Consider the following 25,596-nt stretch of genomic DNA (forward strand, 5'->3'; position numbering starts at 1 on the left):
TTGCATTTATTCTATTTCTTACAAGTTTTAGTTTTATATCAAGCTCTTGATTCAGTTCTCTCTTGTGTTTTGTCTCGAGCTCTTTTAATTCTTTGTTTAACTACTTCAATTTGGCTTGTCTTTCTCTCTCTTTATATGAACAAAAAGATATAATTTTACCTCTCTAGTGAGTCCCAGACAATTTCTGGCCGTACTTCTCCATTCTGGTTTTCATTTAAAAAAATTGTTAATTCTGTGAATTGCGGATCATTTAACACATTTATGTTCATTTTCCATAGCGTATTCTTGGGTTCACTGTTAATTTCTAAGGTCAAAAAAATAGGGGCATGATCTGACAGATCAATATTTCCTATGTCAGCCTTTTGTATCCGATGGCAATCCCGTTTAAAAACAAAAAAAATGAGTCAATCTTTGAGTTTACCATGTGTGAATGAGAGTTAGTGGGTATAATCACGACTTTTTGGTAAAGGATTCCTCCAAGTATCTATAATACCATGGTCTGACATTAGTATTATAATTTTCTTTTGTAGGGAGTTTTGAATAATGAAGTTTGATGAGTCAAGCCTCGAGTTGAGTCTCATGTTCCAGTCACAGAGCACTTTTTTTTTTTCTTCCTCTCTCTGTCTCTCTTCCGGAACAGATAGAAAGCTTTTGCCTTGAGGTAGAAAACCGTCTAAATTAGTATCACTGATAGTTACTCATCTGTAGCGGTTTGCCGCCTGAATTCTTGTACTTGTTCTACAACCCGCAGCCAGGTATCTTCACTTGCTTGGAGGGTTGCATTCCTCCGTGATGCCGCGTCCTCGTCGCTGGCCCTCTGCCATGATGAAAGCTGCTGTAGCTCGCGCTGAAATGGGTCAACGAGGGGCGAGATGACGGTGACCGGGAATCCACGTGATGACATATCTGCTGTTGCCTCGGCTGCGTTTTGGTACAGCCGGGTCCCTTCTTCAAAAAACACTCGCATTTTCGCAGGATATGGAGTTTGGAACTTGATTTTCCTCTCTTTGAGCACCGTCTTTACTTGGCTGTTTTTTAAGGATAACCGGCGGGTAGTCATGATCCACATAGAATCGTTTGTTGCCATAGAAGACTTTCTTCTTTTGCCAAGCTCTCCTGATAACCTCCTCTTTGGCTGTGGAGTTAGCAAACTTAGCAATGATGGAGCGAGTCTTTGATGGGTCAGTGAGCTTGGATCCCAGTGCTCTGTGGGCTTTTTCAATCTTTACTTCAGCCTCAGATGAAAAGTCCAAAGACTCTCGTAGCATTTTTTTTTCCAAAAAAGAAACCATGTTGTTGCCCTCCGCTTGCTCGGGGATATTGTAGGTTCTTATGTTATTTCTCCAAGCCCGGGCCTCTTGTTCTGTTAGCTTAGCTTCCATACAGATCTGCCGTTGTACCAGCCGTTCCAATAAAGTCGATGCTACCTGCATCGCTGTTCCCATCTCGTCAATACGGCCTTCCGCTTTCATCCAGTTGATCATTTGTTTTACGCAGATTCTGTTGAATGTCTGAGAGTTGTTTCTTATTGTCGCGTCTAAAATCTTTCAGTTCTTTGAGTATGCTAGCCAAGCTAGCTCTCTCATGTTCATCTTCCTCGGAGGAGCCGTTCCAGCTACACTGTATTTCCTCGTAATTTAGCTCAGTGCCCTTAACTTTTATCCGTCCTTTACCTCCCCTAGTCTCCATCTTGATAAAAATGTTCAATTTTTAAAATTCACTGGCTTTTCGGGGAGGTTTTCTGGCAATACCGTCGGAGAGCACCAGAGTTATGCGGCCATCTTCAGCATGACCCAGAAGTACCTCACCTCTCTACATTTTTTTTTTTTTTTTTTTTTTTTTTTATGCCATATGTAATTTGGTCAGTTGACTGACAAGAAGATAGGTGGCCGGGTGAGGCCTCTTCATTCATTAGTCCATGGCAGATTAAGTACATGTCTGGGGCTGATTCCAAGTGTTGAATTTGTATTTTGTAGGATCTCATTGAAACTCTGTATGGGAGGAAGGCCATAATTTGTCTGAATGACAGCAAAAGATACAGATACAGATTCTTTATTGTCATTTTAACAAGTACAACAAAAAGTAAGGTGCAAGCCTTTTCAGTGCAAATGTAAACTACATGCAGATTTAAAAGGTCTGCATGTAGTTTACTCAGAATGAAAAAGGTATGTTCAAAGCACAAGTTAAAAAAATAAGTACATAGTAGCAAAACATTTTATATTTAAAAACAGAGAAAAATAAGTACAAAACTGGATTTTTTGCAATAGCAGTGGATATTGCACATTAACAAATATTGCACTTATTTCAAGTGAGGCATGTGACAAAGCTGCCCTTACCTGTATTGCTGAGTCCAACCTCAAACTTGTGCAAGGTCTTAGCAAGGCATATTGTACAGTGGCAAGTCAGATTGTGATCCATGAAGACCTTGTTGAGTTCTTGTATACACAAGGTTTCAGAGATTCTGTCCACTGCTGACCAAAATTAGAAATGGAATGTACCTAGCATAGAACATGTCTCAGGTTTTAGTGAGATGATTGTGTACCAAGTTTAACGTTGATAGACAGTCTTTATCAAACGAGTTTGTCAAGGTTTCAGAGACTCAGGCCCTTGGTGCCCTCATTCAAGACTGAAATGCACCCAGTGTCTGAGTGAGGTGACTTAGTGATTTTTGAGTTGCTGCTCATCATTAACTTCATCATCATTAATTTGAATTTCTCTTTTTTTTAATCTTTCTATGGTGTTCGTGCATAACCACAGAGAGAAGGGAAGTGGCGCCTCTGTAAGTCTTAAATAATGTTAAGCGATGTTATTTACAGATTTATGATACAATTCTGATGTGTCACATTTAATATTATATTGTCCATTGAGCTCAGGTCACTATTTCACTTGTGCGTTTTGTTCTATTGCAGGTGAAGGTTGAGGGCCTGTCCAAAGCAGCATTAATGAAAAGCCTTTCTCCTCGAGTTATGCTTTCCAATCGTCTTTTACCAAAAGGGACCAAGATGAAGGTCAACCTTGAGGATCAGGGTCGTCAGAAAGTGTCCTTCAGCTTCTCACAGACCAAGAAACCACTGCAGAGTCTGTTCTTCATCCCAGCCAGTCCTGAAAAGCCTGTTGCTGAAAGTCATGCTTCCTTGCCTCAGTCATCCACCAAGAAAATGGGACAGAATACAGAGAGCTTAACTGACAAGAAACAGACACCCCCGGTGCCAGCGTCATTACAGTCAACACATTCTCAAGCACCTGTCTTTACACCATCTAAACTGAAAATAGAAATAGCAAAGATGCATTTCAAGAAGCAAATTCTCAGTGTCTCTGCAACTGAAGAGAAATCGGCATCTGATGTGCCTGAGGGGAGTCACACATCCGAATTGGTGAAATCATCAAATAAAACTGAAGCAACGTTCCCCCCACCTCAGCCTCAAAATGTTGTCAGTATGTGTTCCTCTGGGCATATTGACAGTGAAGCATTTGAGGCAAATGTAGCTTCCACCCTCAAGAAGGATGCAGTTTCCTCAGGAAAACCTGCAGAGAGCTCAAGCAATACTGAGCAGGACAATAAGGAATGTCGGCGAAAAACCAGATCTCAGTCTGATAGTGCTCCACCTGGCTCAGAGTCTGAAGGTGACTCAGCAAAAATGTCTTCCAGCCACAAGTCAATGGAATCTAAAAGTATGACAAAGATTGACAACAGAAGCAAAGAGGTAAAAAAGTCTTCCTCTGGGTCAAATGTGGAAGAAAAAGAAAAGGCTTCCTCTAAACAGTCAGAGAATCATGAACGATCTTCTAGTTACTCAAAATCTGACCGTGATTTTAGACGCACATCATCACGTTCATCTCGATCAGACAAAGATCGCAGAAGGACCAGATCTCGATCACGGTCTAAATCAAGAGGATCTCGAACGAGTTCATCTCACTCCAGATCAGAACGATTTCGAAGTGAGAGAGGGTTACGCTCCGATAGATCCTACTATCATGATTCCGATCGGAGATCACATAGGAGTTCTCCACGTAGAGAGAGAAGACGCTCCCGTTCTCGCACTGACAGAACTCGGGACAGTTCTGATTCTGATGATGACCATAGGAGGATGAGGACTAGAACAAGTGATTCCAGAAGAACATCCAGACATTCAAGTTCGCATAAAGACTCAAAATCATTTTCCTACTTAAAATCTGAGAAATGCTCCAAGTCTATAGAGCTGCCTCATTCACCGGATAAGAGAACACAATTGCCAAAGTCAGAAAAGGCTTCAAGGCGACCATCAGACTCCGATTCCCAGCAGAAGTACTCTCCCGAGACTGAGCCTACTCATCACAAATCTAGCACACATCACAAATCCGAGACTGAAAGCAAAACCACTTCTTGTAGTCTGCATATCCAATCTCAAAATGAAACGTGCCTAAAAGGCAGCTCCAGTGATTCAGAGGTAGACCATAAAGAAAAGTTACAGTGCTCTGGTGGGTTATCTGTTTCTGACAACAGTACAGCTTCCCCAGAGAAAGCTATTAGACTGGACACAAAACTTTTGTCATCTTGGTCTTCTGTGAAAACCAGTGATGATAGACAATCGAATGATATAGCTCACAGTCCTGCTAAGACTTCATCATTTTTGACCTGCACAAAATTCTTTTCTGACACTGAAACAGAAAAGTTGACCTCTGAGCCAGATAGTCTATTTAAGGGAAGTGAACGTGGTAGTGAGAATGTTGAGGACAAGACCTCATCTCTTGGTAACCATGCGGAAGAAGAAGAAAGTAAAGAATTGAAGCTAGACCTTGAAATGGGTAATGAAAATACTTTAGCTATAACCTCAGATATAATCCTGAAGCCTGTAAATGCAGCCCAGGAAGACTTGGCAGAAGTGATCGATATCCTACCTTTAAACAACCAGTCACATGGGGGCTCACCTGTCTTAACAACATGCAGTAGTAGTGATAATATATTACACAGCCAGGACAAGAAGGTTGTCCAGTCTTTAGGTGAGACAGAGACTTTTCTCAACACAACAGACATACCTGTCAATCATGATCTCCAGCCAGTTGCTAAAATAGAAGACCTCCAGCCAATTGCTAAAATAGAAGACCTCCAGCCAACTGCTAAAATAGAAGACATTCTCCCGAGTAAAGATTTGACTGTCATGGAGTCTGAAACAAGTGCTTCACTCACATCTGATTCATTGTCTGCTAAGTCTGACATTCAGGTGACACATGGGCAGCAGATCACTGAGACAGTCAAAAAAGTGACTAGTACTCCCAAAAAGTCCAGGTGGGATATTGTAGGGCAGGATACCTTAGATGGTGATAATTCACAAAAGATACATTGCACAGAGATTAAGACTACTGTTAAAAAAGTGATCTCTGTCAAAAGAATAGAATTTTCTAAAGACGTTATCCATCAAACCTCTTCTGAAAATAAAAATGTGGTAGTAGAAACTGAGACCAATTTCAAAATGGGGAAACAGGATGAGATCTGTAAGCAGAGTATCTCCTCTGACAGCAAAGCTTTGAAAGATGATTGCAAAGAGCAAGGCGAGGCTTTACATGCACCCACCAACACGGACCACTGTGATCTGAAATTGACAGCTCCACAAAACAGCAATACAGGTGCCGAATTGTCTGTAAATGATGCAACACAGTTTAACCAAGTTCCAATAGCACAAAGTAGCGAAATTGATGTTTATACTGAACCGCCTAATGACAGTGTCCATGACACTACTGAGATGATATCTGTGAATCAAGATGAATTAGGAAAGAGTGAGTCAAGTGAAAGTGACAGTTCAGAGTATGACTCTGATTACGACGAGGCTATTAAACGGTTGCAATCTGTGGTGGTAGTTCCACAAAATTCGTCTCTAACATTGGATCCACAGGATGCTGGAACCCCGTTATGTAGTCCGGTGCATTCTTCAGACCTGCAGAATGCTGATGTAACAGCTAATATGAACATTAGTGATGTTCAAGTCAGTCTAAATGAAAGGCAAGAGAGCATTTCCACTGCACTGGGGGAAACTATCATTTCTTGTACTGCTGTAAATGATTCACCTTGTGCCATGGTATGTCAGTCTCAAAGCAATATGATTGACAGCACCAGTCAAGCAGAGGGTTCCAGCATCAGCAGTGCCCAATCCTCTATGGCAGGGTCTAGTATTGCTCTGGAAAGTGCAACGGCAAACCAGAATCTTGCCCTCAGCCTTGATAATTGCAGGCAGTATGAACAACAGCACAAACAACATTGCTTAACCGGCAGGGATGAAAGGATGCACTCCCATTACCTGCACAATGACTTGACCATTGCTGACAATACCAGTGGCAAGAATATGTTCAGCCAGAGTTGGGATTTTTCACAACCAGAGCAGCCCAGTAGTACATACCAGCAGCCTGATAGCAGTCATGGGTCACAGTTACTGAGTGTTAGACTAACAGGAGTACCTCCAGACAGACAGGAGCATGAGCAGAATAATACCCCCTGGAATCATCACCCTGCAGTCATGCCGGCTGATATAGAACCTTGCACTAATGTGCTTGAGCATCATCAAGATCCTACAAGTGAAATCCATCCAGACTCTCTCACTAATGATCATGGCGACTACAGCGCAGATAAACCATTAAGTCTTAGTAAAACGGCAGCTGACATCAGTGGACCTGTCACTCAGGGGTCTTCCAGCTTTGTGCAAGGTCATGAAATCAGCAGCAACAGCAAAGGCTCGATCAATGAAGTGTCTCTGGCTGATCACCTTAGTGAAGACTATCTTAGACCCCACAGGGGACGGGGTCCTCCCAAAAAAAGGCGCCCAGAGGTGGAGTCTGATTCGGACAATGAGGCAGAACCTGGACCTGCAGGCAAAAGAGAGCGCCAAATGCATACTGATGTCTCCAAGGAGTCTCCTGTTGTTGAGATGCACCGTCCATTACTCACTCTACAGGACTTTCAAGATCCCAACCAATGGAAAGACTTGGCTAAAGTTAAAAGTATGCCTCCTTATTTTGACCTGATTGAGGAGAATGTGTATCTAACTGAAAGGTAAGGTACCGTTCAGCCAAGTTGAAATAATTTTGGGAAAATAACATTTTTGGCACCGCCAAGCTTAAGTGTTAAATGTTTTCGAATGCTATTTCCAGAAAGAAAAGCAAATCTCATCGAGATATCAAGAGAATGCAGTGTGAGTGTGCGGTCTTGTCAAGAGAAGAGCGATCACGGGGAGTGTTAGCATGTGGAGAAGACTGTTTAAACCGGCTCCTAATGATCGAGTGGTAAGTTTGAAAGCACTCAAAGCTAGCTTGTAACTTTTTTTTTAACAGGAACTGGACGTCAGTCAACATAAATCATGCTGCAGTGTGAATGATCCTCATAATTGCAATTTTGTGGGCAGGGGAAAAAATCTTGACTAATTTTTAATGTATTATTGTTTGTTTTAAAGCTCATCACGATGCCTGAATGGCATCTACTGTTCTAATCGACGCTTTCAAATGAAACAGCACGCAGACTTTGAAGTTATCCTCACAGAAGATAAGGGCTGGGGGCTCCGGGCAGCTAAAGACTTGGCTCCGTAAGTCCATCAATAATATTCAGTAACTTGTGCTACAAGAGTTAATTAAGCCGCATTGTGGCACATTATCATTCATAAATAAAGTTACACTTTAAAGGTTTACAAAGTTAATTAATACTCCTGTTTTACTGAATTACATTTTATAACATGGCATTAATCATCATGTTTTCCCACCTTTTGAGTAATAATGACACAGAGGTTGCATTTCTAAAACTGCACACCATTTGAAGAGTTTTATGCATGTGCTTCTACAGTTAAAACAACCTTGGGCTCATAGAATAGATTTGCACTTTTTTCGACACTGTTATCGTTGGAAAAGCAGAGTGGTTGATGGCCATATGTCTTTGCTGTCATTTTAATTTCAGAAACACCTTTGTGCTAGAATACTGTGGTGAGGTGTTGGATCACAAGGAGTTTAAAACAAGAGTGAAAGAATATGCCCGCAGTAAGAATATCCATTATTATTTCATGGCACTAAAGAATAATGAGGTATGTGTTATGGTGCATTGAAGTCAATATTATTTCAACTGCACTTACATTTAATTGTCTCAGAAAAATGTTTGATAAGTACGTGGCTTTCCGTTATCACTCTTTAGATCATTGATGCAACACTCAAAGGTAATTGCTCACGTTTCATGAACCATAGCTGTGAGCCCAACTGTGAGACCCAAAAGGTACTGTGAACAATAAAATGCTATGAAATAGTATCTGTTCACCTCCTTGAAAGTTGACTCACCGGATTTATACATGCATCTCATTTCAGTGGACAGTAAATGGTCAACTTAGAGTTGGGTTTTTTACATGCAAGGCGGTCACTGCAGGAACTGAACTGACATTTGATTACCAGTTTCAAAGATATGGGTTAGTATCCCTTGGTGATTTTCTTTTTTATGCTTAACTTGTAATTTGTTGTTCAACCTGTGATTCTGTTGCATATGGAAACATTTAAGTTATGTTCATAAAAAATTGCTCAGCTTTTAACGTGGTGATTTATTCTTGATTGAAAAATCACCACTTTAAAGGTCATTTTATTAAGAATTTCAGCACTTTTGTTATGTACTTGTTTCTCAGCAAAGAAGCACAGAAGTGCTTCTGTGGTGCTCCCAGCTGTAGAGGCTTCCTGGGTGGAGAGAACAGAGTTAGTGTTCGAGCAGCTGGTGGAAAGATGAAGAAAGACCGCAGTCGAAAGAGTGCTCTCAACTCGGTCAGTTTTTTCACCCATATTTAAGAGTACGCATGTGTCTCTTTTATTTTTTATATACACTCAACAAAAATATAAATGCAACACTTTTGGTTTTGCTCCCATTTTGTATGAGATGAACTCAAAGATCTAAAACTTTTTCCACATACACAATATCACCATTTCCCTCAAATATTGTTCACAAACCAGTCTAAATCTGTGATAGTGAGCACTTCTCCTTTGCTGAGATAATCCATCCCACCTCACAGGTGTGCCATATCAAGATGCTCATTAGACACCATGATTAGTGCACAGGTGTGCCTTAGACTGTCCACAATAAAAGGCCACTCTGAAAGGTGCAGTTTTGTTTTATGGGGGGGGATACCAGTCAGTATCTGGTGTGACCACCATTTGCTTCATGCAGTGCAACACATCTCCTTCGCATAGAGTTGGTCAGGTTGTCAATTGTGGCCTGTGGAATGTTGGTCCACTCCTCTTCAATGGCTGTGCGAAGTTGCTGGATATTGGCAGGAACTGGTACACGCTGTCGTATACGCCGGTCCAGAGCATCCCAAACGTGCTCAATGGATGACATGTCCGGTGAGTATGCCGGCCATGCAAGAACTGGGACATTTTCAGCTTCCAACAATTGTGTACAGATCCTTGCAACATGGGGCCGTGCATTATCCTGCTGCAACATGAGGTGATGTTCTTGGATGTATGGCACAGCAATGGGCCTCAGGATCTCGTCACGGTATCTCTGTGCATTCAAAATGCCATCAATAAAATGCACCTGTGTTCTTCGTCCATAACAGACACCTGCCCATACCATAACCCCACCGCCACCATGGGCCACTCGATCCACAACATTGACATCAGAAAACCGCTCACCCACACGATGCCACACACGTTGTCTGCCATCTGCCCTGAACAGTGTGAACCGGGATTCATCTGTGAAGAGAACACCTCTCCAACGTGCCAAACGCCAGAGAATGTGAGCATTTGCCCACTCAAGTCGGTTACGACGATGAACTGGAGTCAGGTCGAGATCCCGATGAGGACGACGAGCATGCAGATGAGCTTCCCTGAGACGGTTTCTGACAGTTTGTGCAGAAATTCTTTGGTTATGCAAACCGATTGTTTCAGCAGCTGTCCGAGTGGCTGGTCTCAGACGATCTTGGAGGTGAACATGCTGGATGTGGAGGTCCTGGGCTGGTGTGGTTACACGTGGTCTGCGGTTGTGAGGCTGGTTGGATGTACTGCCAAATTCTCTGAAACGCCTTTGGAGACGGCTTATGGTAGAGAAATGAACATTCAATACACGAGCAACAGCTCTGGTTGACATTCCTGCTGTCAGCATGCCAATTGCACTCTCCCTCAAATCTTGCGACATCTTTGGCATTGTGCTGTGTGATAAAACTGCACCTTTCAGAGTGGCCTTTTATTGTGGGCAGTCTAAGGCACACCTGTGCACTAATCATGGTGTCTAATCAGCATCTTGATACGGCACACCTGTGAGGTGGGATGGATTATCTCAGCAAAGGAGAAGTGCTCACTATCACAGATTTAGACTGGTTTGTGAACAATATTTGAGGGAAATGGTGATATTGTGTATGTGGAAAAAGTTTTAGCTCTTTGAGTTCATCTCATACAAAATGGGAGCAAAACTAAAAGTGTTGCGTTTATATTTTTGTTGAGTATATATATATATATATATATATATATATATATAATAAAAAATCTCGTGTTTAATAGGGTTGTGATAAGAAATTACATCTGACCTCAATGGTGTACCAGGAAGACCTGTTGAATAAGTAGTACAGTTGTGGTCATAACGTTTCATACACCTTGGCTTTCAAACTCATTTCTCTAAACTCAACACATTTTATGTTACCAAACAATCTGGCCATTACGTCATTTAGAATGGTTTTGTGTTAGCCACTCGAGTTTTTGCTCATTGGAACATGCATTGATCTGGATGTTAATTTGACAAGTTTTGTGCTGGGTACCCTTCTTGATATAAATCGAGATGTATATGGAGAATGGGGTATTGGTGGCTTTGAACTGGGGACTTTCTTGTTGGGAGAAAAGGACACACTCATTGCACCACCATGCCCATGAACACGTTAAGTCATGTAGACTCTACTTTATTTCAGTTAGTCAAAATCTTACATTTTGTGAGTATTTAGTGGCATTGACAATTGGATGGCTTGAATGAAGTGTTTAACCTTCCAAATGCTTCTCACAGTATTTTACCAGAATTTTGTGTCCATTCCATTCCTTTGGTGTAATGGAATGGAATCTCTAGGCACCTCTTGATTCGATGAGATTGCGATTCAGTGGGCAGTTATGCCATGCTCTTGATGCATCTTGAATGGAAGCAGTGTCAACTGGAAGTTCATATTTGCAATAAAACTCATTTAGCTGGTTTGCTTGATGAAGGTTCTTGATGGGGGGTGTTTGTAATTGATGATCTGTCTGAGTCCTTTATGAAGGTAAAATTGCAGTGAATGTCAAGTAAACATTTCCTTGGCAACAAAAGCGCCTAAGCTGCTGGCTTCAGTAATCCTACCCAACACCCAGTCCATACAAGCATTGAACAGTGTAGGGGCCAGAACGCGTTCCTCACAAATGCCAGTATTCATTTACAGTACAGTACCTCTGTATTGGTTGGCTATCATTGTGGGGATCACTGTGTCAGTAAATAACATACCTTCAAGACGGGACTCAAATATATGCATGTTCCATAGAGTGAAAGCCCTGTTTTTTTTTTGTTTTGTTTTTTTAAATCGATGGCACCATGCCGCAAAAGGTAGGCTGTAGAGGTATTGACCTGATTGTGATCCCATGATTTCAAACACTATATCTGTAATATGTGTCACCAAGTTGAAGTTCTAGGTATCAAAAAACTAGTGTTTAATCTTTCTGCCATTGTTGGGTTGTCTTAAATAATTAAAATAAATGTGCCCATCTCCATGTGTGAAAGGATGAATACAAAGACAGTCCCATAACCTTTGCCTTCTGTTGGTCGATAGAGGTAATGACAGTTAAAAGACAAATGGAAAAACCTTCACTGACCATACTGTCCTTTTTCCATCATGACATCACTAAGTTTTGTAGCTCTGGCCTGGAATCTCTTCTCCAAATTCCAGAGCGTTTCTTCATTTTCTATATCTGCTTACTCCAAGGGTCACACCAGGGCTGGAGCCTGTGCCAGGTGATATAGGGGAAGAGGCAGGGTACACCCTGGACAGGCCGCCAGTCTATCACAGGGCCACATGCAGACACACGCACTCATTCACACTCACACTTGTTGCCAATTTCAAAATTCCTATTCAGCTAAGCTGCATGTCTTTGGAAGTGGGAGGAAGCCGAAGCACCCGGAAGGAACCCATGTAAACACGGGGAGAACATGTAAACGCCACACAAAAAGGACTGGTTGGGAATTGATTGGCAGACCTTTTTCCTGTGAGGCAATAGTGCTAACCACTGAGCTGATGTGCTACCCCAGAACAAAAATGTTAATAAAAATCAATTGTTTGTTGTCCTTCCTCAGGTTGATGAGGAGCTGGAGGCATTACTGGAGAATGGTGAAGGCCTATATGATGAGAAACAGGTTGTGTCCCTGTGCAGATTAATGGTCCGAGTGGAAACTATGGAGCAAAAACTCATCTGCCTCAAGCTCATTCAAGTATGTCCTCAGCTATTGATGAAAAAGTCTGAATTTCACTATAAAGTATTGCTGTCACATGTGTAGCATGGCAAAATGTTTGTTGCAATAAGAGAGATTATATAAATTGTTTCACAGCATACTCAGAATCCATCCTGCCTGAAACAATTTCTCGACCATCATGGATTGTCTCTGCTGTGGATTTTTATGGTGGAGCTTTCTGAATCTAAGGGTAACAGTATCAATAACATCAAACTCCAATTAGAGGTGAGGTTTTTGCATTTTTGGTATTATGCTGTATTGTGGGGTTGTTATGTAGGGCTTTCAATACTTTTTTTTTTATTATTATTATTATTTAAATGAGAAACCAAACCAATAGAATGCAGTGCCAGGCCATGCATGTTACCTTTCTGTTGTTTGGTATAGCAAATGAGTTTAGTATGAAACCACAAAGAATTGATATTTTAATGTTTCATGTTTAGTGTTCTACCTAAAATCATTGTTCCTGAACTGCTTCAAACCAAATGAAATGTCTTCAGTATCATTTCAGTATCTGCATCAGTGACCGCGGTAATGTTGTCAAGTTAACCGTTGATTTCTTGTCCCAGATGTTTTTTTGTTTTTTTTTTGTCGCAGGCTTTAATTGTCCCCTTTGAGGTCCATTTTTAATTCCTTCATTGCATTAATTATTTCTCTGGGCTCAGAGGAGTTCTTTACGTTGCTGCTAGATTGATTCTGTTTGGAGTTATTAGTTTTCGCTACCGAAGCACTGTTTCTTGAGTAGTTTTTCTCCCATCCATTTACCCCCTTCACTCAAGAAGTCGACTTAACGAGTTATTTGATGGGATACCTATGGTTGTTTTGAGAAAGCAAGCTCACTGTGCATCTAACTACTCCATCAGCCAAACCGGCTGTTCCCCATGTTGAGTGTATTTTAGCATTGTTCCTCATTATTTGTTAGCCTGTCCCTCAAACATTAACATTTGCACTATGACCGACATTTATAAGGGACATGGCACAAATGTTTAGCTTCTATGGTTGGAAACTGGGAGACAGCCCTGCATTTTACTTTAATTGCCTGCTCTCATTCATACATCATGTTGAGAGGAAGACATGAAGTGAACTCAGTATCCAGTTATTACAAGCAGAGAATGTTTTAATTTGTAATAAAATGATGGAGGGGGGGATTATGTTATTGACCGTTACCACCATTTCAAAAGATGTTTCTGATCCAGAACATTAAAAAAATAGAAAATTTCTGCTTTCATTTTAGTTCTTAGCAATATATCGTTTGTGGTTTTCATTTTCATTCATTTCAAAACATCGGTCACATTTGAAAATCCCTTTAGGCTGCTTTCGGCTGCTCCCTTATTTTGTACTCGGGGTCGCCACAGCAAATCCAAGGTGGATCTGCATGTTGAATTGGCACAGGTTTTACGCCGGATGCCCTTCCTGACGCAACTCCACATTACATGGAGTAATGTGGCAGGGGTGGGATTTGAACCTGGAACCTTCTGAACTGAAACCAAGCGCATTAACCACTTGGCCACCACCCCTGCAGTTTGAAAGTCCCTTTAAACAAATAAAATAAAAATTGACATACTCTTCATTGGTCCCACAATGGGGGAGGTGATGGTCTAGTGTTAAGCTTTGGGCTTCAGACCAGAGGATCCTCTGTTCAAAACCCAGTCAGACTGGAAAATCACTAAGGGCTCTTGGGCAAGGTCCTTTATGCCCTAGTTGCTCCTGGTCTCTGTAGAGAGCCCCTTGTGTAGCAGCACCCTGACATGAGTGTGTCTGTGTGAATGGGAGAATGTGAGGCATAATTGTAAAGTGCTTCTGATGCTGATGGAAAGGCTCTGTAAATGCAGTCGATTTACAAAATATGAACACACCCTGATGCTTTCTTATTGTGCACGTGGCTTTGAAATAGTCATGTAATAATGCAGGGCTTACTATGAAATTTTATTGAATGCATATTTAAAAAACAATTGGCACTGGTTACATGTATAATTTAAACAGAAAATTTTTCATTTGCTGGCAGCTATTGTCAGGCCAATGTTACAGCTTTCATTCTGTTTGCAGATAATGAAGACTTTGGCTGTTCTGCCCATCTCCACTAAGAACATGTTAGAGGAGAGCAGGGTCTTGACATTCATTCAACGATGGGCCCAGACGAAATCTCTTCTTCAGCCTGCAGAGATCGATGACTACTCCAGTGAGAATACATCTCGTGCTCAAACGCCCCTCAACATGCCTGATGGTTCCTCTACCAAACTGGCAACAGAGTTTGATGGTGATGCACCTAAACCTGCTGTGTACCCTCGCCTTAAAATCATCAGTGAAAACAGCCTGGACAGTGCGCTTTCTGATGCTAGTAAAGCATCTGATGGGAAGGAGGAGGAAGAGGATGAAGATGATGATGAGGAAGAAGATGAGTCCTCACACTCTGGACTTTCCAGTGGGAAACGGATAAAAGTAGAGCCAGAGGTTGAAGGTGTAAACTCATCTGTGGAACCAGCGCAGGAGTCTGTGAAAGAACACAATGGGGGCAAACTGGAAGAGGCAGGTTTGAGTACAGACAGTCAGCACCAACCTCAAATTGAGGAGGTGAACAACCAAATGGAGTTGGATTTTGAGAATAAGGATGTTATGAAAGAAGATAAAGGTGAGTGTCAGAAGGACATATTTCACGTGCCAAAGGAAGCTAGTGAAGAACAGGGGAGTGTGGAGGAACAGACAAGTCCAGCAGTTGAGAATGCACAGGTAGAAGGACAAGAACCGACCATTCAAGCTGTAGAACCCGAGAGTCAGTCCATGGAAACACAGTCTGCTGATAATGTGCTTGAGCAACCTTCAGACCATACAGATACCCAGGCTGAGACAAGAGAGGCTGAGAAAACCCCTGATATTGAGGAGCAAAGTAGTACCAGTGTTCTTCTTCCAAGCTCTGAGAACCCTGATACCAGTATGTCTGCTGAGGTCACAGCAGCTCCTGTGGATCCTTCAGTGATAGGAACCCCTTCTCAGGATGAGGAGGATGGTGTGTCAGATGTGGAGAGCGAGAGGAGTCCAGAGCCTCAGGTCAGTGTGCTGGATATTAGTGGCATGGCGGCCAGACTTCTGGAAAGCTGGAAGGATCTGAAGGTGAGTTAACAGCCATTTTCAAATATATACAAGGTCTGTTAGAAAAGTATCGGACCTTTTTATTTTTTTCAAAAACCTGATGGATTTGAATCACGTGTGCTTGCATGAGCCAACCTTGAACCTTCGTGCGCATGCCTAAATTTTTTCCATGCCTGTCGATTGCGTCATTTGCTTGTAAGCAACCTTTGTGTGAGGATGGGTGGAGTCTCTCGTTGTTTTTTCTTTGCTAGGAAATGGCGGAACGACTGGAGCAGCATGACTGCATCACATTTTGCCAGAAACTGGGTGACAGCCAGGTGGAAACCATTCGGAAGATTCACACGGCTTTTGGTGGCTTTTCAGTTGTGTGACTATCCGAGAAATTGTGGAAGAGGTGAGCATGTCACAACATGTCCTGTGAGACTTCAATACAAAGGCGCTTCTGCTCTGCCGTCAGCTTCGTGCCGAAGCCATCGGCATGAATTTCGCTGCAACTCTTTTCATGGCAAAATCTTCTGTCACAGTGGGATGTGCCGAAAAAGTGCTGATGTCCACCTCTTCCAGTTTCTCGGATAGTCACACGACAGTCCCACATCACCACAGCGTTCACTTTGGAATGATCCGGTCATTTCAGCATGTCGATGGCCGCCCGGAGTGCGGCCGTCTTTAAACCGGTTGTACCGCTCTGTAATCTGTGTGATGCCCATAGCATCGTCACCGAAAGCCGTCTGAATAATCTGAATGGTTTCCACCTGGCTATTGCCCAGTTTCTGGCAAAATTTGATGCAGTCGCGCTGCTCCAGTCGTTCCGCCATTTCCTTGCAAAGAAAAAAACGCAGAGAGACTACACCCATCCTCACACAAAGGCTGCTTACAAGCAAATGACGCAATCGACAGGCGTGAAAAAATTCATGCATGTGCACGAAGGTTCAAGGTTGGCTCATGCAAGCACACGTGATTCAAATCCATCAGGTTTTTGAAAAAATAAAAAGGTCGGATAATTTTCTAACAGACCTCGTACTTTGTTGTGAACATGCACATAAATGTAAATGACTATTCTCTTTCTGACTCTCTGCAATGTTGCTGGCTACATCTTTTAGGAGGTGTACCGAATACCCAAGAAAAGTCAGGTGGAAAAGGAACCAAATGGTAATCCCCCCCCCCCCCATTACTTGCTTTTTGTTTAGGCATTATTGTGTACAGTGTTCATTAAATTCAATTGTATTAACAGATCGCAGCCGAGATCGAGACACAGCTTTGACACCACGTCCTGCTTCTGGTAGCCGAGAACGTGAAAGAGAGAGAGATAAAGAGAGGGAGCGCGAGAGAGACAGAGAATATGAAAGAGACCGGGATCGAGAATGGGACAGGGAGCGAGACCGCGACAGAGGCTCGGACAAAATTCCACGCAGTTCCGAGCGATGGAGGAGGCGCTCCACATCTCCACCGTCCTCCATGTATGAGAGGAGCCGACGAACTGAGGAACGGTAATAGGTGTTGGACAAAACTGACGATTGTGTGCGATGCACGGTTTAGGCAGTCAACTTGTCTCATTCTTCCACTTATTTTCTCCCTTCTACCCCAGAAGTTTTGACTCCTCTAACAGCAGCAAAACACCAAGAGGAATTGGTGGCAAGGAGCGCAACAAACTGTCCACTGAGGAACGTCGAAAGCTGTTTGAGCAGGAGGTTGCTCAGCGTGAAGCCCAGAAACAACAGCAGCTTCAACAGCAGCAGCAGCAGCAGCAACTCCAGACTATGGCTTATGACCCAGCTCTGGCTTATGCCTCCAGCCCAGGCTTCATCACCTACCCACCCGGATATCCCATACAGACCTTCGTGGATCCTTCAAACCCCAATGCAGGCAAAGTACTACTACCCACCCCTCCAGTTGAGCCCACCCTAACTTATGAACAAACACCTCCCCAGCACCTTATCTCAGAGCTCAGGCTGCCTTCTCCATCCTCCACTCCCCAGGGCACTCCAGTCTCTAATCTCTCTCAGCACATTACCAGCAACCATCTGGACCTCAACAGTGGCAACCCCCAACAATATGCACAGCCAACTGTAGCTACTCAAGATCCAGGGGTAGCTGTTCTTTCTGTACCTGCACAGGCAGCCCCACAGGTACAGGGCCAGCAGAGCTACACCACTCTGTGGGATCCCACCACTCAACAGGCAGTCACTGTACAGACTCAACCAGCACAGCAGTATGCCCCTGCACAGCCTCAGACACAAACTGCTATCTATTACCAGGGCCAGCCATGCCAAACCATCTACAGCATCCCTGCTGCCTACCCTCAGACCAACACACCCGTCATACAGGTAGGGTAGTCTTTGCTGAGCCTTTGTCTTACTTTGAATTCATCTGTATGCATTAGGGGTGTAACGATACACAAAAATCCCAGTTCGGTACGTACCTCGGTTTTGAGGTCACGGTTTGGGGAACAAAATGCAAAACCTAAATTTGCTTATTGTTTAAACCAACAATTTATTGTAACATTATACAAACAGGAAAATAAAATAATTTCAAAGTGCTGCCTGGTAATAAGTTAAATAAAATGTTCTCAAATAAACAACAAATGTATGAAATATTCTAAAAAATAAATTCCTAGTAAAAAGCTTTTAACAAAACCTTTCCACAAGTAAAGAGCAGCACAACAGTTCCAGCATGAATCCCTGTTCAATTTTATTCAACCTTCCTATTTTTTGCCAGAAAAATTAATTTGTCCAAAACTGTCAGACACTTTTTTAAGATAATTAATGTTAAAGACTCCCTTTACTTTTGTACAATTTATTTTATTTTTCTATCTCTTTCTGTTAACTATTCATTTAATGTTTGTTAATATATCTTTTTAAATAAAGTTTTGAAAACAAAAACATTGTGGGAGAGGCAAAAAAAAAGAAAAAAAGAAGAGTAAACCCACCTTAAAAATATTTAGAACCACCAATAAACTTGATTCTTGATTTTTTTGGGGGCCATTAAAATTGACCATTACTTATCACATCTGCTCAAAGTGATGTTGATCAGTGAAATGTCCTGGTGGAGTGGGTGGCTGCAAGAAAACCTGGACCCTCTTGCCCCTTTCTGGAATCGGTTTGAGCCCTCTGCTTTAAATTGTCCGTAGGTGTGTGTGTGCGGGTGTGAATGTGTTTGTTTGTCTATACATGGCTTTGTGACAGACTGGCGTCCTGTCCGGGGTAAACCTTGCCTCACACACTATGACTGCTGGGACAGGCTCCACCCTCTGTGACCCCATCTCGGAAAAGTGGTTGAAGATTGAGTGTGTATGATTGGTAAAAGTAATAATCCATCCATCCATTTTTTCTGCTTTATCCTTAGTCGGGTCGGGTCGCGGGGGCAGCAGCTCAAGCAAAGCCGCCCAGACCTCCCGATCCACACACACCTCCCCCAGCTCCTCTGGGGAACCCCGAGGCATTCCCAAGCCAGCCGAGAGACGTAGTCCTTCCAGCGTGTCCTGGGTCTTCCCCGGGGCCTCCTCCCGATGGGACGTGCCCGGAACACCTCTCCAGCGAGGCGTCCAGGGGGCATCCGGAAAAGATGCCCGAGCCACCTCAGCTGGCTTCAACGTGGAGGAGCAGCGGCTCCACTCCGAGCTCCTCCCGAGTGACCGAGCTCCTCACCCTATCTCTAAGGGAGCGCCCAGCCACCCTGTGGAGGAAACTCATCTCGGCCGCTTGTACTCACGATCTTGTTCTTTCGTTCATGAGCCAAATCTCATGACCATAGGTGAGGGTCGGAACGTAGATCGATCGGTAAATCGAGAGCTTTGCCCCCTGCTCAGCTCTCTCTTCACCACGACGGTCCGATACAGCGACCGCATAACTGCAGACGCTGCACCGATCCATCTGTCGATCTCACCCTTCATCCGTTCTTTCTTGTTTTTAATGGTTTTGTCCCATTAAGATCCATTGAAATGTTTCTTCCATTAGTACGTGTTTTGTTTTATTGTAGATACCTTGTCTTTAAAATAAGGTGTCTACTGTGTGTGTGGATGTATGTGTGAACAACACACACACACACACACACACATATATATATATATATATATATATATATATATATATATATATATATATATATATATTATTTTTTTTATTTTTCCCAGTAATTCACACAATGCAGCATATAAAATATTTTGATACATGTCTGAAATGTCTGACTTGATTGTGGTCTGTTTTTTTTTTTTTTTTTTTTAAGGCGTACAGTGAGCCCACAGCCAGCTACCTGCACGGCCAGCCTGTGTACACTGGCCATCAGCAGGGAGTGGTGCTGCAGCAGGGAGGGACAGTCACAACTATTGTCACTTCCCAAACTGTCCAGCAGGTACTGTACCATGTATACACTCCATTCAGTATCTAAATATTTTTAAGAAGACTGGTTTGTGTAGATTTTGTGATTGATAACTGCAACCAGAATTAGCCACCATTCTTGAAGAGGGAATTTGCCCAAGATGAACGATAATCAACCAGACCTGGATCTCTCTGAGTCAGGAACGTGTTGGACTAGTAGATAACTAGTCACGTAACACACATGATAATTTTTGTCATTATATGTGCATTTATTTTTGAGTTTGTGATTGATGATGATAATAATAGATTTTAGTTCATAAGTCTTAAATATTTCAAACCAAATACATTCTTCTAAATGAATGTAATAATGGTTTCTCTTCCGTAACAAAGCAAAAGGGTGTCAGTTTGTGATGTACGTAATGGTTTGTAATCACAGGCACAGACTGGGCAGGATACTTGACTAATCAAAAATTAAGATAATACCTTGTGTGACTTGCAGAGTGGACAATGGAAATTCTCAGTTAAAAATATAAGCTGTTATAAATCACCAAATTTCCTTTGTGTTTGCTTGTCGACCATGATACTGATATACAGTAGTGTTCAGAGTAATACTAGTGCTATGTGACTAAAAAGATTAATCCAGGTTTTGAGTATATTTCCTATTGTTACATGGGAAACAAGGTGCCAGTAGATTCTCACAAATCCAACAAGACTAAGCATTCATGATATGCACACTCTTAAGGCTATGAAATTGGGCTATTAGTAAAACAAAGTAGAAAAGGCGGTGTTCGCAATAATACTAGGGCTGCCACAAACGACTATTTTGATAGTCGACTAGTCAACGATTATTTTTGCGATTAGTCGGCTTGGAAGCCACCAAGACACAACTCTGGAAGAACTTTTGACTTCTGTGAGTGAAGAAACTGGGAATAGTGCAACATTTTTAATTTTGTCATCATTTTACTTATAGTCCCAACTTTTTCTGATTTGTGGTTGTTTCTGCTGCATTTCTGAAATTACAGAACTGCTATAAAGAAAAGTGTGAACATTTTATTGTGTTTTAAAACTTTGTGGAGCAAATGTAAACACCAAACTCCTATAAAGAAGGAAAAAATACACAGATGTGCAGGAAAACTTAGATATAAACTGAACAGAACAATGCACGCTTATTTGACTCACCCTATTTTTTGTAGAAATAAACCAGAATAAAATAAGCGGTAACTCACTTTGAAATAATTAAAACATATAACTGCAGCTTATACAACCCCTGGCAAAAATTATGGAATCACCGGCCTCGGAGGATGTTCATTCAGTTGTTTAATTTTGTAGAAAAAAAGCAGATCACAGACATGACACAAAACTAAAGTCATTTCAAATGGCAACTTTCTGGCTTTAAGAAACACTATAAGAAATCAGGAAAAAAACTGTGGCAGTCAGTAACGGTTACTTTTTTAGACCAAGCAGAGGGAAAAAATATGGACTCACTCAATTCTGAGGAATAAATTATGGAATCACCCTGTAAATTTTCATCCCCAAAACTAACACCTGCATCAAATCAGATCTGCTCGATAGTCTGCATCTAAAAAGGCGTGATCACACCTTGGAGAGCTGTTGCACCAAGTGGACTGACATGAATCATGGCTCCAACACGAGAGATGTCAACTGAAACAAAGGAGAGGATTATCAAACTCTTAAGAAGGTAAATCATCACGCAATGTTGCAAAAGATGTTGGTTGTTCACAGTCAGCTGTGTCTAAACTCTGGACCAAATACAACCAACATGGGAAGGTTGTTAAAGGCAAACATACTGGTAGACCAAGGAAGACATCAGAGCGTCAAGACAAAACTTAAAGCAATATGTCTCAAAAATCGAAAATGCACAACAAAACAAATGAGGAACGAATGGGAGGAAACTGGAGTCAACATCTGTGACCGAACTGTAAGAAACCACCTAAAGGAAATGGGATTTAGATACAGAAAAGCTAAACAAAAGCCATCATTAACACCTAAACAGAAAAAAACAAGGTTACAATGGGCTAAGGAAAAGCAATCGTGGACTGTGGATGACTGGATGAAAGTCATATTCAGTGATGAATCTCGAATCTGCATTGGGCAAGGTGATGATGCTGGAACTTTTGTTTGGTGCCGTTCCAGTGAGATTTATAAAGATGACTGCCTGAAGAGAACATGTAAATTTCCACAGTCATTAATGATATGGGGCTGCATGTGAGGTAAAGGCACTGGGGAGATGGCTGTCATTACATCATCAATAAATGCACAGGTTTACGTTGATATTTTGGACACTTTTCGTATCCCATCAATTGAAAGGATGTTTGGGGATGATCAAATCATTTTTCAAGATGATAATGCATCTTGCCATAGAGCAAAAACTGTGAAAACATTCCTTGCAAAAAGACACATAGGGTCAATGTCATGGCCTGCAAATAGTCCAGATCTTAATCCAATTGAAAATCTTTGGAAGTTGAAGAAAATGGTCCATGACAAGGCTCCAACCTGCAACGCTGATCTGGCAACAGCAATCAGAGAAAGTTGGAGCCAGATTGATGAAGAGTACCGTTTGTCACTCATTAAGTCCATGCCTCAGAGACTGCAAACTGTTATAAAAGCCAGAGGTGGTGCAACAAAATACTAGTGATGTGTTGGAGCGTTCTTTTGTTTTTCATGATTCCATAATTTTTTCCTCAGAATTGAGTGAGTCCATATTTTTTACCCTCTGCTTAGTCTAAAAAAGTAACCGTTAGTGACTGCCACAATTTTTTTTTTTTTTTCCTGATTTCTTATAGTGTTTCTTAAAGCCAGAAAGTTGCCATTTGAAATGACTTTAGTTTTGTGTTATGTCTGTGATCTGCTTTTTTTTCTACAAAATTAAACAACTGAATGAACATCCTCCGAGGCCGGTGATTCCATAATTTTTTCCAGGGGTTGTAATAACTTTGAAAAATAACAAAAATCGGCCGCTTGTATTTTTATTCTGACTCCAGTTAATTTTAGTGTGATGAAGTCACACTTTAAGTCATTTTTTTCTCCTCATCAGTCACATTTTGTGCTTGAACACTACATTAAGCTTAAGATTGAACAAATAAATACCTTTGGAAAATAACAGCTGTTAAATTTCAGAGTTCTCACCTGCTTTTTGTGATCTGTGCCTCTGAACATCAGCTTCTCCACAGCAGGGTTTTTTTAACCTGTGAATGTGTAATTTTTCCTCTGTTCATTTATATATTCTCATTTTTTTTAAGGATGTTTGACTGTTTATTTCATCTCATGATCTCATAAATTCAGTATACGACGCGCACGTGGTGTGAACAGGATGGTGCCATCAGAAAAACACCGGTAGAGAGAGAGCAGAGAAAAGTAAAGGCAGTTCCACGTTTTTTTTTTTTTTTTTGTTTGTTTTTTAACATGTTCACTCCGGTTAAAATCCTCTCTCTCTGCTATGTGCTTGCTGTGTCACATGCACTGATGGTTCTCAGCAGAATGTAACGTCTCGTCCCTCCGTTCGCCGTCTGCAGCGAGTTGACTCCGCACGCGCGCGCACACCCCTCCTCCGGTAAACGGCGCATTTTAAACGGCTTTGAACAAGATGGCCCTGTTTTAATCGGCCGTCTTATCCAAATTTGAACATCCAAATGACGGCAGGACGGCTCGCTGCCTAAAACTATGAATTGAGAGAAAAACAAAGACTTAAATACTCGTAAAATAAACGACTCATCGACTAATAAATTAGTTGTCGCCGGTTTCATTAGTCGACGTTGTCGTGACTAGTCCAACAATTTTACTCTCATCAGTCCACAAAATATTCCTCCATTTCTCTTTAGGCCAGTTGATGTGTTCTTTGGCAAATTGTAACCTCTTCTGCACGTCTTTTATTTAACAGAGGGACTTTGCGGGGGTTTATGCAAATAAATTAGCTTCACACAGGCGTCTTTTGTCACAGCATTTACAGGTAACTCCAGACTGTCTTTGATCATCCTGGAGCTGATCAATGGGTGAGCCTTTGCATTCTGGTTATTCTTCTATCCATTTTGATGGTTTTCTTCCACGCATTGGAGATCATTGTAGATGAACAGCCTATAATCTTTTGCACCTGCATATAAGTTTTCCCCTCTCCAATCAACTTTTTAATCAAACTATGCTGGTCTTCTGAACAATGTCTTGAATGTCCCATTTTCCTCAGGCTTTCAAAGAAAAAAGCATGTTCAACAGGTGCTGGCTTCATCCTTAAGGGACACCTGATTCACACCTGTTTGTTCCACAAAATTGATGAACTCACTGACTGAATGCCACACTATTATTGTGAACACCCCCTTTTCTACTTTTTTTTACTAATAGCCCAATTTCGTAGCCTTAAGAGTGTGCATATCATGAGTGCTTGGTCTTGTTGGATTTGTGAGAATCTACTGGTACCTTGTTTCCCATGTAACAATAGGAAATATACTCAAAACCTGGATTAATCTTTTTAGTCACATAGCACTACTATTATTCTGAACACTACTTGTAGTTTATAAAGTTGAGAGCAAAATTGAGATGTTTATAGTCTGATTTTAGAGGTTTTTACTTGTCACCCATTGGATATTTAACATAAGGTTGGGGCTTCACCTCAGATGGATCAGAACGGTATGAAAAAGATTGAAGTAAATACAGAGGGTTTTTTTTTGTGTGAGAACGTAAATCAGGACCTCAGATTCAGACCACCAGGAGGCACTGTGTGTGTATGTGTGCGTTTTCTCCATGACTGTGCCGCTGCCTTCAACTTTCCCGTTGTCATGCTTTGCCTCCCCATCAGTTTCATGACGTAGGAGATAAAGTCAAGCAATATTTTTTTCAGTCTGTCTATAGGAGGGGGCTTGTCTGCATGAGATATACTATAATGAAGTTTTCAGTACATGAAAGAGCAGATATTGATTATCCTAGCAGGAATCAATCTATGATCAGTTTACAACCCCAGATGAGAAAAAGTTGTGGAGCAGGCCTTTGGACTAACCTTTTTTAGTTTAAGCACTCTCGTCACTTAGTGAAAATTTTATTAGTGCAACCAGAAAATTTAGGGGCATGAATCTTAAATTGACCTGCAATGCAATTTTTCAGATTTTCTCCCTACTTTAAATGGATTACTGGTAAATGCTTTGGTAATAAATTACCTTTTTCAGCCATAACATAACATTAACATAAGGCTTCTAGTGCACTTGGTTTTAGTGCGGAAGGTTCCCTGTTCAAACCCGACCCCTGCCACATTTCTCCATGTAATGTGGAGTGGTGTCTGGAAGGGCATCCGGCATAAAACTTGTGCCAATTCATCATGCAGATCTACCTTGGATTTGTTGTGGTGGGTCTGGCAACCCAGAGTGAAAACAAGGAAACAACCAATGGCACTTACTTTTTTTAATTTTTTGCACAGTAAAGTTTTAAGTGCCATTTGTAATTGTAACTCTGTATCATAGTGCTTGACAAAGGTTTCCCAAACTAATCAATAGTCCCTGTGGTTATATCGGCCAATAATGAAGGAGCATTCTTGATGCAGTGTTGTCTGAGGGATCGGAGGTCACGGGCGTTCAGCTTAGGTTTGTGCCGTTGCCACAATGAAATGCCTTCAGATTCCTTGAATCCTTTTAATAATGTTATGCACTGTAGAGGGAGAAATATGCAAACCCCTTCCCATCTTTGAGGATCAGTGTTTTTAAACATTTCAATCATTTTCTAGTGTATTTCTTGGTAAACTGGAGAGCCTCTGCACAGATA

The 25,596-nt window shown here is 41.7% G+C and overlaps 1 protein-coding gene across 3 annotated transcripts in view; it reads left to right on the forward strand.

The window, feature by feature from the left end:
* setd2 (SET domain containing 2, histone lysine methyltransferase) overlaps nucleotides 1-25,596 on the forward strand; it is a 59,882-nt gene that overhangs the window by 18,763 nt on the left and 15,523 nt on the right. Inside the window, exons 3-18 of one of the 3 annotated variants that reach the window (XM_034174945.1) lie at nucleotides 2,758-2,779; nucleotides 2,910-7,021; nucleotides 7,120-7,251; nucleotides 7,419-7,547; nucleotides 7,913-8,036; nucleotides 8,144-8,221; nucleotides 8,311-8,408; nucleotides 8,619-8,751; nucleotides 12,284-12,418; nucleotides 12,536-12,664; nucleotides 14,483-15,544; nucleotides 16,624-16,672; nucleotides 16,755-17,010; nucleotides 17,109-17,391; nucleotides 17,500-17,847; nucleotides 19,745-19,870. In XM_034174945.1, coding sequence (XP_034030836.1) covers nucleotides 2,758-2,779; nucleotides 2,910-7,021; nucleotides 7,120-7,251; nucleotides 7,419-7,547; nucleotides 7,913-8,036; nucleotides 8,144-8,221; nucleotides 8,311-8,408; nucleotides 8,619-8,751; nucleotides 12,284-12,418; nucleotides 12,536-12,664; nucleotides 14,483-15,544; nucleotides 16,624-16,672; nucleotides 16,755-17,010; nucleotides 17,109-17,391; nucleotides 17,500-17,847; nucleotides 19,745-19,870 — 7,216 coding nt within the window. Of the gene's footprint in view, nucleotides 1-2,757; nucleotides 2,780-2,909; nucleotides 7,022-7,119; nucleotides 7,252-7,418; nucleotides 7,548-7,912; nucleotides 8,037-8,143; nucleotides 8,222-8,310; nucleotides 8,409-8,618; nucleotides 8,752-12,283; nucleotides 12,419-12,535; nucleotides 12,665-14,482; nucleotides 15,545-16,623; nucleotides 16,673-16,754; nucleotides 17,011-17,108; nucleotides 17,848-19,744; nucleotides 19,871-25,596 lie in introns of all 3 variants that reach the window. The other 2 variants (XM_034174943.1, XM_034174942.1) reach the window with 2 other exon arrangements.

The sequence above is a fragment of the Thalassophryne amazonica genome, chromosome 7 (assembly GCF_902500255.1).
Source record: "Thalassophryne amazonica chromosome 7, fThaAma1.1, whole genome shotgun sequence".
Taxonomy (NCBI): domain Eukaryota; kingdom Metazoa; phylum Chordata; class Actinopteri; order Batrachoidiformes; family Batrachoididae; genus Thalassophryne; species Thalassophryne amazonica.